The following is a 12165-nucleotide window of genomic DNA, read 5'->3' on the forward strand; positions in this document are numbered from 1 at the left end:
AGAAATGCATCAAATGTCTTCAATTCATCCATTTCACACTGATCTGACAAACAGCAACAAACATGTTTTGTTGGATCGGTGTGAAGTTGCCTCGAGAGTACAAAATACATGTGATGTCAAACACTGACTTATGTTCATCATAATCTTCCTCCAAAATAAAAGTATCTGCTGCTGTTGGTGCAGGTCTATGGGATGCTTTTGATGAAGTTGAAGAGATGGACGATGGTGGAGATGGAGCAAATGCTGCTGGTGCAGGTGCTCAGTAGTTTGGAAAAACTGTTTTTTTCTCAGATATGGTTTAGCATTATATATATCATTCATAAAAAAATATCACACCAAATGACAAGAAATTGAAAGTCAAGAGAGCCCATCTCAAGGAAACACTGAACACCGTGATGGTGACTTTTGTTAGCTGGGAACGTTCTTAAAACATAAAAAAACTGGACATTATTCATGTTTTCAAAACATTTTCAAAAACATTAGAAACCTCTAAGGAACGTTCTTATGACAAACTTTTGTTAGCTTTTTGTTAGCTAAGATTGTGGACACACATTTTGACACGGTGTGGTCTGAAAGTCTAAATGATTACAGGCCTATATATAGACAAACAAGTTAAAAAATGAAAACAGACAGAAAGACTGACTGATAAAATGTAAATGAATTGAAAGGGATGATAACATCAAGCTTGTTTTCATGTATTCTTTGTCTTCCACTTTCTATTTTCTGCAGATGAAGAATCTGATATAATTTACATCAAACAGCTACGAGGAGGACGACACCCAATAGATTTGAATGTTTCTAGTGACATCAACAACAAATTGCTCAAGAAAGAAACATGGAAAATAAAAAAAGAAGTGCTAAGAAAGCCAACAATGCATCTTGCATCAGCTGACATCAATATGATGGATGTCATTGGCATCATCGACACATTTGACAGACCAGGAGATGCGTACACAGAAGACACATACGCTCGATGTGGAACACATGCAGTAGCTTTCGAGGACGAGCCAGGAAAGAGACTCCCTAAAGCTGGAGCTCAATGTGAAGCAGGAGTGGGTCGAGCTCGTGCTGAATTCAGTGTGTTTGAAGCAGAAGCTAAAGGTCCGAACGCCTCGGCCGGTGCTGAAGCAAGCGTAGGTGCACTCGGAGCCAGTGCGATGGCTCGAGCTGAAGTTGCCAGCGCGTGTGCTAAAGCCGGTCCGGTTGGTGTGAAGGTGGGGCTTGGGGTGGACACAGGGATATCTGTTGGTAAAGGTGGATTCGAGGCAAAATTCCTGGGAACTGGATTTACAATTGGTCCAAAAACTAGTATTTCTCTTCTGGGTTCAGAAGTGTCATGTTCAGTCATGTAGTCATACAGAAATGAATGCATGTAACATTGTAGTAGCGGACTGTGATGTACATTTAAAAAACACGTCCTGAAAACTAATTCTGTTTAATTTTAATGCAGTTAACCAAATTGTTATCAATGCCAGAAATAAATATGAAGTGAAAGTGACCCAATTGTCAGATATGGTGACCAATACCCGAAATGTGACCTCTGCATTTAACCCATCAAGAGAGTAGTGAACACACGCACAGCAAGTGGTGACCACACGTACACCCGGAGCAGTGGGCAGCTATCACTGCAGCGCCCGGGGAGCAAGTAGGGGTCAGGTGCCTTGCTCAAGGACACCTCAGTAGTTACCCGCCGGACCTGAGAATCCAACCGGCAACCTTCTGGTCAAGAGTCCCACTCTCTAACCATTAGGCCACGGGTTTAGACATGCATAGAAAGCAACCATTAAATCAACCTTTAGTGTTGATCTGCCAGTGTTAATATAATTGAATGTGCGCATAAAGACACCACAAGAGACAGAGAACCTTAAAGACACCACAAGAGGTCACTCTCCTGTCTTTTGAGCTGATCTTGACACATTATTTAGGTCTTCCCTTGAACATTATCTATGGTTTTACTGCAAATATTATTAGTTATTAAATTAGTTATTACGGAGAGAAACAATAGTCAATTTGAGGTTACTGTGGTTTTACAACAAATATTTAAACTATGTAAAATAAAGTTAAATTATGTAAAGTAAGCTTTTACTTCAAGTGCAAAAGATAAACTTCATAGTATTCATGTATTAAAGTAACTTGCATGTTTAAGAAATACCAGGGCATGAGATGTATTTGGGCAGTGAGAGCGTGAGATGGAACAGTAAATGTGTGAGACTTGACCCTGAGTGTCAATCACGTGATGAGAGGCAGAACTTGTGCACACTTTCTTGTTTTACTCATTTGTAGTGTCGGCACTGGCTTTGAGCGGCTGTGAAACCGGTAAGAGCAACATTTCTAATTATTTTACATTTTTCAGTCAAAATAGGCAAATATAATGTGCAACCTGAAAAGGGATGTACAGTTTATTTGATTCAGAATCACATATAATGTATATTACTAGAGTTCTGTCAGATCACTTCAACCTTTCAAAGAACTTTAAATGGGTAAAAACACTAATGAAATATTTTACTGGATCTTAGTGCTGTATTACATCACATGTGCTAAAGAATGAAACTCTGTACAGTATCTGTCAAGATACACAACTGATCTGAACAGTCACACATCAGCCGTCACTTACATTCAGTCACTTTATAGACGACGGTTTTTATGAATCTGATAGAAATGTTCATGTGTTAACTCCTCGTGTGCATAATGTGTCACTTGATGTTTTATAAGCAGAGCAGCTGTTAGCTTTATAATGTTATATATAATAATGATCGTATTTATAGTTTTTCACATCATCATTTTTAAAGTGGTGTTGAGTGAGTGTTCACTGGTTGTGCTGTTGCTATGGTGATGTCAGTCAGAATGGCTCCTCCTCTTCCTCTGATTCTCCTGCTCATGATTAAAGGTGAGTAACTGATGTCACATCATCACTTCATCTTTATCATCTCTTTATATTTGATCAGTTTGCATCATTGAGTTTGTGTTTTCTGTCTGTTGTGCAAAAGTTGTTCAGTTCTGCTTTTCTTCAACACTCTCCAACCACAACTGTGAGACAAATATCTTCACACTTTTATCAGAACTGGTGTGGTATTCACAGAAACTGCTGCTTTTGTCTCTTTCAGGAGTTTATAGTGCTGATGATGATTGGAATATGACTTACAGCCCTTAACACATCTGTGCACTGAAGGACTCAACAGTGACTATAAACTGCACTTACACATACCCTACTGGATATCAGATCAAAAAAGTGTTATGGACCAACACTAAAAAACCAAAAGATAAAGAATATCCAGATCTGTTTAAAGACTCTGAATACAAACAGAGGATTCAGTATGTGGGAGATAAACAGCACGACTGCAGCGTCAGACTGACTGATGTGAGACACACAGATTCACACAAGTACTATTTCAAATTCATCACTGATCAAGAAAAATGGAAAGGTGCTCCTGGAGTGACTCTTGCTGTCACAGGTGAGAGTGAATGAGTGTGTGATGATAATAATGTGATGTGTTGAATGACATGAGGAGGATCAGTGTTGTGTTGTGTTCAGATCTTCAGGTGGAGTCTGAAGGTGAGACAGTGATGGAGGGACATTCAGTGACTCTGAAATGTGAAAGCACATGCAGTCTGACTGACACATCAACATTCATCTGGTTTAGAAACACACACACATTAAATGAGAGAAAGAAGAAACTCATCCTGCCGTCAGTTAGAAGAGAGAATGCAGGTGACTATAGCTGTGCTGTACAGGGACAAAAACTCACATCACCTCCTCGACGTCTCCATGTCTTCTGTAAGTTCACTCTCAATTCTTTCATTATTCACTTAAGCCGACTCATCACTGATCTACTGAATAAAATCTCTCAATAGATCCTCCAAATAAACCTGTGATCTCCATCAGTTCTTCTGGTATAATAGTGGAGGGTGATTCAGTGAATCTGACCTGCAGCAGTGAATCAAATCCACCTGTTCACATCTACAGCTGGTTTAAAGAGAATCAAACATCATCTGTAGGATCTGGACAGACGTTCAGCATCAATAACATTAATTCATGTCTCAGTGGATGGTTTTACTGTGTGGCTCAGAATAAACATGGATCTCAGAGATCAGATGCTGTTTCACTCACTGTTAAAGGTGTCTCATGTAAGTAGATCGAGTCATTCTTTTAAATAACATAATGATTGATTTCAATGCTGCAATGCAACATGTTATACATGGAGAGAATTGTGATACTGTCACTTTAAATGTCAAATGTTAGTTTCACGTCTTTGGCATTTGTTTTTGTGTCCCCAGCACTACTATCTTAAATGACTGAACTTCTTTTTTTCAGCTCTCAGTTTCTCTGTAAGTTTTGGTGTTGAACTTTGTGTTGGAGTCTGTGGAGCATCAGCTGCTCTACTCATTGTGATGTTTATTTGGTAAGAAATGTGTGCAAGTCTCATTTTCAGTGTTTAAAACAGAAGAATTAAATGTCATTTTCACAGCATCTAAACAAGACGCCAAATCACATCCACTCAACCAATGATCCAATTTATGAATGTCTCCGTTTTCTTTTGACAGCAGAAGAAAGAGTTTGAGAAGAAAAGCGTCTGAACACAAACCGGAGGTGAGATGATCACCAATGAAACCTCTTCATACAAATGCTTTAGAAAGATTGAACTGTCCATCACATGTTTGGTGTTCTCAAATGCTTCTTTATAGAATGATGATGTCAGTAATGACACATATAACGCTCTTGAACTCAAGACCAGATCATCTGACCTGTACGACACACTCACAGTAAGTGTTATTCAATTCAACCGAATGAAGAACACAAACACAGTTACTTAAATTCTTGATCATTCATCTTTATTTGTCTTGATGTTTGTGCAGCCCGACCGGAAGATGATGCAATGAGAGGCGGAGCTCAAAGAAACAAATCCTCTGATGACAGCAGTCATTACAAATATCTATCATTTTCTGATCCCACTGGATTTTAGATCTCTTTGCCACAACATGTACAGTTAAAGAAAACTTCAAATTAAAACTCAAGAGTCGAGAGCTCAACTAAAGCAAACACTGATCACAATAATGGTGATTTGTTGAAATGTCGACATGTTTTCAACATTAATTGCGCGTGCAAAAGTGATATTGATTCAATGCAATTAACATTCATAAATAAATTATTTTTTAACATTGATTCAATGGTTGTTTGCTGTCTGGGTAGTGATGACTTTTCCCATGATGAACAGTTTTGAAGCTTAGAATCATTTTTATCTTTTCTTTTGGTGTATGTGTGTGCCTTTAAAACCTTTCAAACATTCTCCTTTTTGTTTTGCTTCAATTTGTGGGTGACCGGGTTCATTTATATGGTTTTTACAGACATTTTGTATTCGATCAAAATCAGCTAAAACAGTTACATCATAAAAAGACAGAAAAGGAAAGGGAAGCGGTTTGATGAATATTGTGTGACAAACATGACACAGCTTTTTATTTGGCTTAATCTACTGAAGAAGCTCTTAAGATGTCTAAAGACATGTTTACAGTTTTTTATACACTTGGGTAACAGGCACGTTTGTTATGATGTTTTGGAATGATGTTGGGTGTGAATAGCACCAGACGAATATATTTAAACGGAAAATGTTTATATTGCTTTATACATCAAACGCTGTTTTAAATAAACAAAGATTTATTAAAGAAAAAAACCCAGGGTGTGTGTATTTGTTCATGATGTGTGTTTTAAGCATTGTCATAGCATTCAATTTGGTTTACCTGTGCATTGATTGATCATGCAAAAAATGACTTCAATGAGAAGACATTTCTAATAATTATTCATGAGACTGTGTTTTCTTTTCCAATGAGAAGACGTTTCTAATAATTATTCATGAGACTGTGTTTTCTTTTCCAATGAGAAGACATTTCTAATAATTATTCATGACAGCGCTTGTTGTGTTTCTATCTGACCGATATGGAATCGGATCACTTCTCTCGTGCCCCGCCCACTCCCTCACTCTTCTTCTCACAGCGTTCACACCCGTTTTAGTTGCATTTTTCAAAACGACAGTGAGGTAGACTGTAGCTGAAAAGTTCTAGTTTCATTGGATCTTGACCGTTTTCATTTTTTAGGGTATAGTAGTGATGGGAAAATAAAGCCTTGTGAATCAACGAGACTTTCCGCTGACTGTTTCAAGAAAAGATTCAGAGCTTGGAAAGTGTTGGAAACAGCGCCATCTGTAGGTTGATGAGACATATAGCAGTCGCTTCTGGAAGAAGCTCCGTCAAACGAAGTAACCAGCAGATGAAATTCAGATGAATATTAATGTTATGTGTACAAATAAAGCTTAGAGTACAACGTGTGTGTGAATGGTGACTATAATAGATTAATTTACCCATTCAAGTGTGCCAATACATTCCAGTATAAGTTAATATTCATATTATTTAAAACGGTATGTTGTATAGAATATATGTTCACACGCACATAATCACACGCACATGTATATATACTGTACATACAATACTATCTATATAGTATTATGTGGGAGTAAAATGTGAATAAGGCAAAGAAGCTCTGGGGCTCGAAAGTTCTGACACGCGAACCAAAACGCGCACAAGAAAGTGAAGCTTCGTTTGTCATGGACATGGTCACGTGATTTCTCCGTTAACAACACATGCTTCGAATCGAGGCTTCATCTGGCACGCCCATTTTTGCTCAACACAAGCTCCGAAGCCTCGGTTCAAATGTCACATCACTAGGGTATAGCTTCTAACATGCAAGCAAGCAAAACCAAATGAAATGATCAATAATCGCTGTAATGATATAAAGACATGATTTCAGAAAATGCATTTCTCCTGGAGGAATCCTCTCTAGGGCTGCACAAAGTTCAAATGCACATCACCACTGATCTCCAAAACATCAATGTCTTTTAGTTCAGTGTATCGATGAGTGTAAGTGTGAACGTGTATGCCACTGGCAAACACGCTGTAATGATTCTCCTTGCAACAAATAGTCATCTGAAATGCAAGACAAGGTCAAATAAAAAAATATTTAGACTAAAAAAAGTTCAACCAACAAAACAAGAAGTGTCAGATTTTTTGTGCACTTCTAGTTGATCACATTGAGCATTTAGAAAGTATGTACATGGATTATAAAACTGCATGTCTACCTGAAAAGGTTGTCCTCTTGTAAATGGCATGTCGTCATATTTGTCTGGTTTGCCCCACTCTCCTTTCTCATAGTTGTTCAGCACAACAACATTCTTGTCTAAATGACAACAGTAGTTGAACGCAACTCCAGTTTTGTGCCGCAGATTAATTTCTAATCTGTGGGTGAAAAGAGAAGATTACAGCTTCATTTCAATTAAAACATTCATATCGATACAGACTGATCCGAAAGACTTTCGTTGGCATGATAGCATGATGTGTCCAATTAATAAATTAAATAGCTCTTATAAGATGATCCAGCTCTGATTCTAGCATTGCAGGCAGGGGTGGGCATGCATTTCAAATACAAAATACTTAACCCTTAACCTGCACAGAGCCCGTGGGCGGGTTAACACTTAATATTGGTTTTGTTGAAAGTAATTTAGTTGAAACTCACCATCATGGTGATCAGTGTTTCCTTGAGTTGGGCTCTCGACTCTAAATGTTGGATTTCTTTTGGCATTCTGTAACTGTGTGCTTTAAAGTGCATTTGTTTTGCCAATGCAAATAAGAATCCAATCAAATGGTGTTGGTTGTTATAATAGCCATCATCTCGTAACGTGATTCACACATCTCATCTGGATTGTGTGCTTATCTTGAAAGAACATTATAGTGTGGTGTTATTTTGATATTGAGAAAGATTTGTGATAAATAATAAAAACTTAAACTACAGCAGTGTTTGGAATCACACAGACACGAAGAATCAGTGTATGAATCTCAACAATGGTGACAAACAACAAAATAAAATGTCATGCTGCAATGCATGCTGGGAGTCATGAATAAGTTTTAAACTGTGATGTTACCCAGCATGCATTGCCCAACTTAAGGAAACACTGATCACCATGATGGTGTTTTTCAAATAAATTAAAAGAAATATTAAGTGTTAACCCGCCCACGGGCCCTGTGCATGTTAAGGGTTAAGTATTTTGTGTTTGAAATACATGCCCACCCCTGATTGCAGGGGTAGATTTGTGGCAGATCTTTTGAAACCGAATGTGTGTTATTTCATGCAACAAAGAGAAAGGCTGATGTCAAACCTTTTTGCATGCAGATAGACATGTCCTTGGATGAGAATGGTTTTGCCAGCATACAGTCCACCATAGAGGAGGCTTTTGTACGGGACCCTCTGAATGGGGTCAGAATAAACATTTATTATATGCTGTAATGGGATTAAACTACTGTTTAGCCCTTTTATCCACTTTGAATCATCTAAGTAATTGTATCTACAGCACATTGTGTTTAACAGTACGCAGCTTGCTTTAATCTTTTAACTACATGTAAAAAAATCACCATAATGAGATCATTTTCAAAATCACCATAATAATGTTAGATAACTTACGAACGTTCCTGGAATTGGAGCATACAGAGGCTGTAAGGAGAAACACAATTATCCATCAAAATACAGCTGTTAAATCAAACTGATTCAAAATATGTTGGAAAACTAGAGTACGGAGGTGATTTTCAACAGCAATGTTGTATTGCAACTGAGCTGATATCACAGTGAACAGCACAGATAGCATCATATCAGAGATCATTGATTTGGTTTGAAAGTTGGTGGGGACATACTACATAAAAAACGAAAAATGTCGGCACACCCATGAGGCTCACGAGCTTCAGTGTTTGGGGGAGAAGAGTGAAGCAAAACATAGATGCAATTTTTAATATTCAATTAATGGTTTCTTGCTGTCAGTGCAGGTACATCAGTAAGATTACTGCTTAAGATCTGGAAAACATCTGCTAAACATCCTAGAAAAGGCCATTTTACATGCATTCTAAATCATAAACGCCTTACAGACATCTTATAAATGTAGTGCAGATGTAAATGCAGACATCGAATAGACGTCTGACAAATGTATGTGTTCTATCAGAAGATTAAAGGCTAACATTAACATTGAAACATCAATTTTGAACATGGACTCAATGGTCACTTGCTATCAGGGTTTGGTTTTCTCAATAGTGGTGAAGAGTTACACGCATATGTTTGTTTCTCACCTCAAGATACTGAACGAGAACTAAATTTACATCCACCATTCCTCCCACACAGATGCTGTCCACGCGAGAGAACGAAACGCGGTGTTTGTACTCCGAGAAGGGTTTCCCATTGGCACTTATCTACAGTATAAAAACAAACATTATTATCATCGCTACAAAAGATAAACACCTGTGCTCATTGAACATATATATTTCTTGCCTGCCTAAGAAAGTCAGAAAGTATTTACAGACAGACTGAAGAACCAATAACCTTGTATGTCTCCTTGGTGACAAGGATCTGAAGAGCGAAGGATTGGCCTCGTGGGAAGGGACACTCATAGTCTTGTTCATAATTTGGGTCCCAGTGACCGTTCCTGAAGGTGTTGTGCACTACATACTCACGACCATTCTCATAGCGTGGGTTAACATGCAGAACAACATCATCCCTGCGCTTGAGGTCCACCTGGAATCTGAAGAAGATGAAACTGTAACAAAAATCACCTGATGGCTCTATAGGACGCTTAAATAGGACGTAAATTGGCTCCTTTTCTCAAGCTTTTTTATAAAACATCAAATGCATCCAATAGGGTGAAACATAAAACATTTCTGTATTTTCCCTGTTGACCAGATCACACATTCATATTATTATTTGCTCACAGATTACTTTATTATTATTTTTTATTATCTTTAAACAATCATGTTTTTCATTTTCATGTTTTTTTTTCTTTTCTGCAAATCATTTTCATGTAAAGCACTTTTAAATACCTGTGTGTATGAAATGCATTACGTATTTTCTTGCGTTGCTTTACCTTTTGGAATCTACCCAAACTCGTCCACATACAGTAATAATCATTCCTTCCAATAATCCCCCCCGGACCTCACAAGGGTTACGCTGTGTGGAAAATATTCATATCATATTAACACATTATAAAATCAGATTTATGCCAATAAAACAGAGCACAAACATTCAGGAAATGAACAAAAATATGAAAATAATAAAAACAATAAGCTCAATGGCAAATGTAACATTCTCAACATTATTCTAAGCTTCCTTTTCTCAAAGCATGCTTTAACATGTTTAATCTTTAATCTTGAATGCACTCTTGATAAAACCTTCTGCCAAATGCATAAAATATTCTTTACAATGTAAGTTTGTGTTTCTGACAAGTCCAGCCCAGATTAATATTCTAATATTAGTCCAACGGTGTGAATCATTGACACTCACAAGAATAATAAAAGTGAATATATAATAGACATGTATTCCCTATAGTGACACAATAGGATGAATCAGGAGTTAAAATGATGGGATACTTACCGAATTGAAAACTGGCTGAAACATCATGCTAACAGTTCTCTTCAGCTTGTACTTAAAGATGACTGTCTGCAGTGTGTTTGTCAGGGGTGACTATACTCAGAATGTGATGTCACCATCAGCTTTCACATGATGAGGTCAAAATGTGCTTAAACTGTGATCTTCATTTAGAAGACCTTAATATCTGATTGTCTTAAACAGCTGGATCTCACTCTCTACTATCACACATTTAACAGCAGAACACTGTTCTCGCCAACATACTGTACTGTGAGCTTACAGGTTTAGATGTGACTGGTTTGTCATTTGAAGTCATCATTTTTTATAGAAAATAAACATGGCTGTACCCCAACTTAAACTTTCGCAAAAATGTAATTAATGAATGAAATCCAGTCAAACAAGACTGATTTATACTGACCTGATCCTTCTGCTCGCGATGAACTTCAATGATACACAGACAGTACCTGTCACGAAGCGGTTAGCAGCTGTTCAGCTATAGCGCTCAGACTGTTTGCGTCAGTGCGTCAGCGTATGACATCATATTACATCAGAACATTACTCTCGCGTTACTTTCAGTGCATATGGTGATCTGTGCACACAACAGAGGTGGCCAGATAGGTGGCCATCGATCATTCAGGGGTAGCCGTGGCCACCCATGGCCACCATGTAGCTACGCCCCTGCTGGGTACATTGTCTTCTAGAACATCATTAACAGTGGGAAACACAGTAAAGCACAATTCTCAGTATAGATAATGTAACATAACAGGATATGATAATTATAATTAATGAGGAGAGGGTCTAGGGAGAGGGAGAGAGGGGCACAGGATGCTATAGAATCTCACGATGGCCACTTTAAGACAGAAAGTTTACATGCATTCCTGTGCTCTGTTAATAACAAAGATAACTATAAGCCTTTAAGCGGTTGTTTTTGTTTGGGACAAGCCCTATTTTTGTGTTAGCAAGCAAAAACATCCCTCGACCAATAAAACAAAATTCAAAGAATAAAAAGAACATTCAACTTAAACATTAGCCTCTTCCTCCTCCTCTGCCTTTACATCTTCTTCCTCCGAAATGCATTGAGGGGTAAGTATGGAGTCAGCACTTTTTGCTCAATTGGCCATATTTCTTCTTGCTTTGGGTGGCCCCCGCCTCACTAAAAGAGGTAGTTCTTTCCTCAGCGTAACCAGCGCTTTTCTCCACCTTAACAGGCAGTAACGTGATTCTCCTTTAGAGATTCAATTATAAACTGGAGCTTGCCGGCTCTCCTGAAGAACAGAGCTTCAACCTAGAAGCATATATCCACTGCGGTTGATAGTCTGTCAGGACCCCTGTCCTGGTCACCGCGATCACCGTAGCTGGACCGTGGTACTTTGGTTCTCCAACCTTCATTGGTTTCAGACTTCGCACAAGTACTCTCTGGCCTGGAACGAAATTGTGAGTAGGCTTTTCTGAGGAAAAAGGAAGACACAGAGAAACATCAGCACATATAGAGATAAGTTTCTCAATTAGGGAAGTCGCGTAGTCCTCCTGTAACACCTCCAGATCACCTAAGGAAGTAATGCCAGTATGACCTTTAACCCAGGGAGTTGGGAAAGGACTACCCATTAGTATTTCGAACTGCGATAGTTTCGTCGTGGAAGATGGAGTCATTAGTCAATGTAAGGTTCCATGTCAATGAAACCTGTGTCATCTTTGAACTGAGACCACAATGTTGGGTTTACCAT

The 12165-nt window shown here is 38.2% G+C and overlaps 2 protein-coding genes and 1 pseudogene across 2 annotated transcripts; 2 read left to right on the top strand and 1 right to left on the bottom strand.

The window, feature by feature from the left end:
* On the top strand, positions 1-1492 carry LOC130553240 (uncharacterized). The gene is made up of 2 exons (XM_057332101.1): positions 1-255; positions 730-1492. The coding sequence occupies exons 1-2, from the start codon at positions 216-218 to the stop codon at positions 1350-1352; spliced, it is 663 nt and encodes a 220-aa protein (XP_057188084.1). The 5' UTR covers positions 1-215; the 3' UTR covers positions 1353-1492.
* Positions 1493-2826: 1334 nt separating this feature from the next.
* On the top strand, positions 2827-4133 carry LOC130553065 (B-cell receptor CD22-like; annotated as a pseudogene).
* A 2633-nt stretch (positions 4134-6766) lies between these two features.
* Positions 6767-12165, bottom strand: LOC130553066 (galectin-6-like). Its single transcript, XM_057331807.1, has 9 exons — positions 12123-12165; positions 11699-11889; positions 11544-11641; positions 9404-9602; positions 9154-9273; positions 8501-8530; positions 8199-8287; positions 7125-7281; positions 6767-6972 (listed from the first exon to the last, which is right to left on the bottom strand). Exons 1-9 carry the CDS (start codon positions 12163-12165, stop codon positions 6826-6828), a joined length of 1074 nt encoding a protein of 357 aa, XP_057187790.1. The 3' UTR covers positions 6767-6825.

This window comes from Triplophysa rosa, linkage group LG4 (genome assembly GCF_024868665.1).
Source record: "Triplophysa rosa linkage group LG4, Trosa_1v2, whole genome shotgun sequence".
NCBI classification, from domain to species: Eukaryota; Metazoa; Chordata; class Actinopteri; order Cypriniformes; family Nemacheilidae; genus Triplophysa; species Triplophysa rosa.